This window comes from Synchytrium microbalum (assembly GCF_006535985.1).
Source record: "Synchytrium microbalum strain JEL517 chromosome Unknown SmJEL517_scf0111, whole genome shotgun sequence".
NCBI classification, from domain to species: domain Eukaryota; kingdom Fungi; phylum Chytridiomycota; class Chytridiomycetes; order Synchytriales; family Synchytriaceae; genus Synchytrium; species Synchytrium microbalum.
In genome coordinates, this window is record NW_022158460.1 from 1 (window position 1) to 7,445 (window position 7,445).

Genomic DNA, 7,445 nt, shown 5'->3' on the forward strand with positions numbered 1-7,445 from the left:
GAAGGATTTTCTCGACGAAAGGTATCCACTAGGAGGCAGGCTACAGTCACCCGTTTGTAACTCGTGAAGTTGAATGGAAGACACCTCCCCATTCTCCGGATACTCTAATCGTGACTGTATCAAGAAGCGATTACTTGACTCAAAGAGCGGATGTGACTCCGTATCGTGAATACACAACTTTCGCACTCTTGGACAATCATACAGAAAGAGTACGAAGCTGCTCCAAAAGTCGGCAGCAAGAGACTCTTCCACGATAAAAGCATCCGGAAGCCCATAGATAGTCATGCTCAAGAGAAGATTACTGAATCGTTTGGAAACAGTGCTGTTTCGAATGTAGTTGACAATTTGATGAAAACGAATTTGAAGCCAACAACAACAACATTTATTCCTATTCGGAGTTTTTTTCACAAGGATTACGACCTAATTCCTCTATTCTATCGAATCCAGCCTACCAATTTCGTAGGTTCTTGTGTTCCTTGTCGTTTTCGTAGTCGTCTTCGTAGATCTTGACCTCCTTCTTGAACTTCAATGTTTCGAAGTCAAAGCGGTTAGGTTCCTTGTATTCGAGTTTGCTTTCACAATCGCACTCGACTGGGACTAAGGAAATGAAGGTGTGTTAGATTTTCTTCTGTGAACGTCCACTGTAAGCTATCAACAGCTTAGCTGGTTGAGCACACGTACTTGTAATGTAAATGAACTTGTAGTGGGCAGGACAAGTGATGTGTTTGGCGTAGACACCTTCGTGACCCAATCCATGGCCAGCTAGCAATAGTTCGAACGATTGGTTGACGAGAACGTTGGCAAGGTCAAACAAATGCCTGGCTGAGTAGAATTCCTCTGCCTTGAAGCCTTTGCCGTAGTAGTCTCTTTCGTAGCCATCCTAGCCATAGAAGTCTCCTTCGTAGCCATCAAAGTCGCCATAGTAGCCGTCATCACAATTGTACTTCTTGCCGTAGCCCTCTCGGCCATAGAAGGTTATATCTTTGCCACCGTAGAATTCTCTGTCGTAGCCATCCTTGCCACCATAATAGCCCTTGTGGTCATCGTCGTAGACTTCAACGATTTCCTTCTTGACTTCTACAACTTTGACGTCCTTGTTGTAGCCATCCTTGTATCCCTTTTCATAGGCTGGAGCAGCAAGGACTGAGGTAGCAGCGAGAAGAGCGATGGCAATCTAGTTAACCGGCGTGAGATGCATCATGTGAGTTGATGTTGTAAACGTTGATTTGGAATGTTTTGCAAGTCTTTATTCATAGCCAAGTCGTAAGCAGTGATGCATGATGAAAACAAATGCATTATAGAAACCTTGGAAAGCATTGTGAAGCTTTGCAGTGACAAAGTTTGACTATTTGTCTGATGTGAGGGTTGGACGATAGGACAACGGAAAAAGAATGCCTTGTTTAAGAGGTTTACGACATCTCAAGCTTGAATTCGGCAATGTCAACATTGAACCCGGGAGTGGCAATTGAAGTCGGCTTGATTGTCAAGATAAGGATGACATTAATGAAAGTATAGAGCTGAGAGGAGGTGTTTCGCTTAATGAAGCAATGGAGGCGAAGACACACTCTTATTATACATACACGAAAGATCTAATTGACTTTTTTTTCTTCTCGTCGAGCTAGTTGAAAGTCAAACCAGTAATGTTGACACAAGGTTTGATTGCCGCTGGCACATTTGACTGCCGACTTCAAACAGACAACTAGAGAACCTCAAAAGAAAAGGATTTTCCAGTTTCTCTTGCACTGCCATTCAACATATCAAATTCGAAAACCTCTCTATTGATACCGGAGGGCTATCCGATACAATAATCCTTTGAAATAGTCGAGTATGGAAAGCCTGGAATGTGTCGAAGTCATGCACGATGGAAGGTGGACCTTCTCAGGCGACACGGATTTATCACTGAAGGAACTGGATTATACAAACCAGTGGGGTGGAATCAACGGCGCTGGCGTATTGGACTCTCTCGCATCATCCAAAGGAAAAGCCAAACTGGAATCCTTATCGCTCCTGCTGGCCTCCGAGATTAGGGAAGATGTCGCTACCCAGGTTATTGCACGTCATGCATCAACCTTTCGTAAATCAACATTACAATCAGCAGTATTCAAAGATCCACATATAATTGCCATTCCAAACCTCGAAAAATCAAACATACCATCCACTACCCCAGAGCAGGTTCCACTTTTCCATACATATGGCTGTCAGCTCCGATATATGGAAGTCGATATCTGGTTCTACAAACCGAACCACTTTAGTATAGATGTATTGGTAGAATCTTGTCCAAATCTGGTTGACACAACCTTATCATATTGTGCGAGTTAACTTCACCTTGTGGTAATGGCCACTAAAGTGAAGAAACTAAAGGTTCTCGGTCATCTGTCTCGTGAATTGGCTGAATATATTGCTGAGGCACGATCTCAGGCAAATTTAGAGCCGTGTCTGAATATCTATTTCACAAGCCATGCGCCAACCTCGAAAGTCACTTTGTCCTTGTATGAGAAGTCCGGAGGGAAGCTCTTGTGGAGTCAACGTAAACAGGAGGATCCTCGTGTATTCATTCGTAAGCTGAAAGCACAGCTTGCCAAGGATGCTCAGCAGTCCAAATATAATGCAAGAGCCCTTCATAAATATCCCTATAACGTCCATGACCACAGATGATCAACAGTCTAGAAGTACAGGCGGAACAGCAGATGAAGGGCATTATGGGCATATAATGCCTAAGTCCTTTATAACAATCCCTAGAATGTTTATGACCACAGATGTTCAACAGTCTGGAAGTACAACGGCAGATGAGGGGTATGTAATGAGGCATTCATAAATTTGCCTACAACGCTTATGGCCACATTTGCTCAACAATCTGGAAGTACAGGAGGAGCGGCAGATGAAATGCCTTAGCATTAGATAAACTTGGCCCAAATAGAGTATAGTAGTCCAGTATAGTCGTCCGTAGAAATATATGAAATAGCAAACGGCAGCGAACTTCCAATTCGATTCAATTGAACGCGAATGCATTCGGGAGAATGAAGCTGTCTATGAGAAAGAGTCATACATTGTGTACAGGTCGATCCAGGTAATTCTGAACTTCACACTGCTTGTTATTACTAGAGTTATCACTAGATTACTATGCCATTATCATTATCAGCGCCTATCAAACTAAAGAGATCGAGGGCGTTTGAAGAGAGTCTTATCCAACACAAAGGACATAGCCTGAATGAACGGTAAACAAGTTTACCATTCGCCCATATACCTCTCAAGGCGTAGTCGATTGCTTGTGGTTTGGGCTTGCGCCTCTTCAAAACTTCTCTTTCAACGGCGTAGGTTGACATTGTCCAGAATCGGTGAGGACGTAGCCCACACGAAACGGACATGAGGACTGCTCTTCTTCTCGGTGTATAGGTTTCCCTCGATCACGTATTAACCCCTCAAAGTAAAGGTAACAAGAAGACACAAAAGGCTCAGGCATTACTTGTGAGATTGAGAATGGCATTGGGACCTTGAGATACTGCTTAACGCAGAATCCATGCCATTCTCTCCTTTAGAGCTTCGCATGATCCAAGACCTGGACGAAATGCTATGTGGCTTAAAAATGTCAATTCACTGCATTAGGTGATTGACGAAGTAAATCAAGCAACCATACCTTAGACAAGAGTCCTGGATCGTATACAGTCTCATTCCTGGCCGTCCTGGCAGAGCAAGTTGTAGCAAGTTGCAAACCACAAGAGAGTGACCAATTGCCATCCCATAAAGACCAGTACGACCCACTGTAGAACGCAGAACAACCTAGTGATGCGGCTTGGTGTGAGCCCTTCGCATTTCTTCATTTGGACCCGGTGCTGACTGACAAAGTGCAACTGGACAGCCATAATGGACAGACAAGACACAGCAAGGTCATTACAGAATCATTAGTCCCGGCGGCGACGGGAGCTCCTCCTGATATAATACTTCATAAACTGAGAAAAGCGTTGGATGTCACTGGTATCTTGTGTGGTCTTGGTGCCTAGTGCAAGAATGTAGTTAGCGGATTGTCTAACAGACAAGCAAATAGATGATCTTATGTGCCTTGCTACAACTGCCAGCTAGTCCGGTGCTACTAGAGTTGTTGTACTGGGTCCTTTTGCCTACTTTGGTAGGTAACTATGTTGCGAACAAAAGTCAATGTCAGGAATCACGAATCCGAAAATCAGGAGAAGGGGCAAGATCTAGCTTTTTGACTAACTCTGAGTGCGACAGCGTCCGTGTATAATACATATAAGAATCGATTCCGTGCCTTTTTGACACGTCAAATAAAGCTGTTGCCTCTTTCATACAGCTTTTAATTTCTGATTCAAAACTTCGATTTTGTGCCGTCAGTGAAACAGCTTGGTGTCTTACAGACAAGACACCGGGCAGATGGATTATTTGTCGCATGCCAAGAAGTTGCTCTTTGGCGACTCTTCTTCTGCTAGCTCGCCTGCTGCAAAATCGAATGAACCACAAAAGACTGGACTCGACGGAGCAGTTAATTCACTAGTCAGAGCGGTAACATCTGAAAATGTACAATGTGTGTATTTTCATAGTCTGTAACAATCCAGTATTCATACACTAGGCTATAGGAGGAGCTGCGTTGGCAGAAGATGATGTTGAAAAATATCTTGCCCAAATGATTATGAAGGAAGCTCAAGCCAAAAAGAAAAAATATGAAGAAATTGGCATCTCGGCGTATACGGAAGCTGATCGGTATATTCTTTATGTGGTTTACCTTCGCTGTGTATGCGATCCAAACTATCGAAAAAACTGACCACTTTCGACATCATAGAAACACACTCAAGCCCAATAAACGATTCATGAAGACCGTCATTCAGCAAACCGACAATCACAATAAGGCCCTACTCAGACAAATACGTGATAACTCGGACAAGAGACTACGTGATCTAGATGGAGAGGCAATGAGTTCCACTAATGGAAGCAAGATGAGAGCATGGTCAGACTCTTCAGATGCAGAATATGATATGGCAGAACGAGATGCTGAAGATATAGAACAGGGACATGGCCGGTATGATGATGAGATACGACGATCTGGACGACCTAAACGTAAACCATCACCAAGTCCAGAAGACCACCACAACGATGACGACGACGAGTATACTAGTAAACGCCGTAACGAGTCTAGTAGATCGAGTCCTCCTATAGGCACTGGACAGAAAAAGAGGAGGCGGAGAGACGAAAGTGAGGAACAACCAGACCAACGTGACCATCACCACCATCGAAAACGAACACCACCATCATCACCTCCAGCACAACCTATCGAAAAGGCATCTGTATTAGCCAAACCAACCCACCACCATAATAGCAGCAAGGTCGTCAAAGGTCGTGGTGCATTAGGCTCCTCACGCCTCGACAAATACTTTAGACCAGACTATGATCCTCGTCTAGACATGGACAACTTTGATGACTCGAATCTAGGCGTCTATGTAGAAGCGCTGGAAGATCTTGGAGGTGCAACCGCAGCAGCCAAGCAAAGTGAATCTGAAAATGACGACGGTGGTACTGTGAAACGAAAATCTGACAGTAGCTCCAAAAAGCATAAAAATAGCCACAGTAGTCGCAGCAAATCACATAAAAGCAAGTCAAAGAAATCGAAATCACACAAGTCCAGTAGAAGACGAGATGATAGTGACACCGACGACAACAGTTGTGTCAATGATCGACGGCCGCCATCTATAGACGATAGTGAAGAAGATGAAATACTGGAACGAGAACGAAAAGAGGAAAAGAGACGAGAACGTAAAGAACGTAAACGAGACAAGAAAAAGTCAAGAGAAAAATCAGACGACAGCAGTAGTGATGACAGGCCCCGTAGCAAGAAAAAGTCATCGAGTAGCAGTAAGAAACACACTGAAGAATCGGAACGGGTCGATAGTGAAGATGATGATCATAGAAGACATGGTGACGACGATTCTGACGCCAGGCGTCATCAGCAAGCTGCGAGAGACGATCTACCTGTAGCCTGTCCTTGGTAGCAGAAGGGAGAAAGGACCGCGTGTGTGATTTGTTTTGTTGCTTGTAAATACAGCGGATGATCTTCATGACGACTCCTCGCAAGCGGTTTGGCGCAGCAGAGAATTTGGCGACACTTTTCCGAACACAAAAACTGATGCGGCGACAGACGAAGTCCAAACCCACCAGCACGTAGTACCTCCATCCCCACCACGCGAGTGACCTATCTCCCTGGTATAGAGACTTGGAAAGGCTTTAACGTGTAAGAACAAAACATGTTATGTATCGTTGTTCTGGAGTGATGCTCATCGGTGCGGCTACATTTAGAAATGGTACGGCGGTGCGACCGGAGGAGTAGTCAAGACCACCATTAAAAGAATTACGTGTCAAATCGGGGCCAGCTCCAATCCTCAATGAAAGTTCAATATCGTATATTCACAGTTTATACACCGTGGAATGCGATGGTTATGCCTTAGTAATGTGTACAAATTTTATCAAGAAAAACTCTGCAATAAATACTATGATGCTTCATAATGCGATCTTGCATCTTCAAATACAAGATGTATCAACATTTCAGTAGAGAGACCTTCGTTACGTAGCCTTGGATCATCTGGGGATTTGTCAAATAACTCGAGGAACTCAAAAATGAGGCCTTGAGTATCCAGATCTTCTTTGACGAATGAAAGTGTAAGCACGGCCTTCATCAGCATCCATACGTCACAGCCGAACGAGTAGGGCATTTCTGGCTTGCCCTGTTTCGTTTGCGGTATATACTGGTTGCTAAATCCATCAGGTAGGCGTCCTACCCTTCCGCAGTGTTCCAAGTCAATCAAAATATATCGATTTTCTACTCGCACAGTGTTTTCCAAGCGCACATCACGGTGAACCAATCCTGCAGTGTGCAGAGCCTAGTTGGAAACGCTGCTTGAGTTCCGCACGTGCATAAGCCAAACAACAGCAGCCAGTCACCTGCAAGGCCTTCAATATACAGTAAAAATACCTACGACCCAAGGAAACGTCCATGATATCATGGATATTGCTACCAACAGGCCATAAGCATAAAGTCAATTTGGATCTTTCAAATTTGCTTTTGGACAAGTCTAGCTTGATCAAATATGGAGAGCAGATAGAGTATGCACATTTCAGATCCTGAAAGCCAACCAGAATTCAGCACAGTAAACTAATCCGAAAATTGCTGCTCATGCCCACCGCGACAGTTGAGTTCGCCCAAGGCATCTTGTTTGTTTTCACGACATAATTATTGTGAAATACGATTGACTAGGAAGGCGATATCAGACACCGGCGAAGTGTGATTTGCGTGGAAATTCTTACCCCATTGTGGCGATCGCATTCCATTCCCATTTTCCACTTCACACGGAACTCTACCTCTTGATTCAAAAGCACAAGTCCGTGAATCAATCGAAACATGTTGATGACAGTGATCAAAACGGCCAAGCGATCAGAAGCAGATA

At 44.1% G+C, this 7,445-nt stretch overlaps 1 protein-coding gene across 1 annotated transcript; it reads left to right on the top strand.

Moving 5' to 3' along the window:
* Nucleotides 1-4,386: 4,386 nt before the first annotated feature.
* Nucleotides 4,387-5,996, top strand: SmJEL517_g06278 (uncharacterized protein; the record flags this gene model as incomplete). The annotated part of the gene is made up of 3 exons (XM_031172204.1): nt 4,387-4,515; nt 4,583-4,713; nt 4,793-5,996. 3 exons carry the CDS (start codon nt 4,387-4,389, stop codon nt 5,994-5,996), a joined length of 1,464 nt encoding a protein of 487 aa, XP_031021821.1.
* Nucleotides 5,997-7,445: the final 1,449 nt, after the last annotated feature.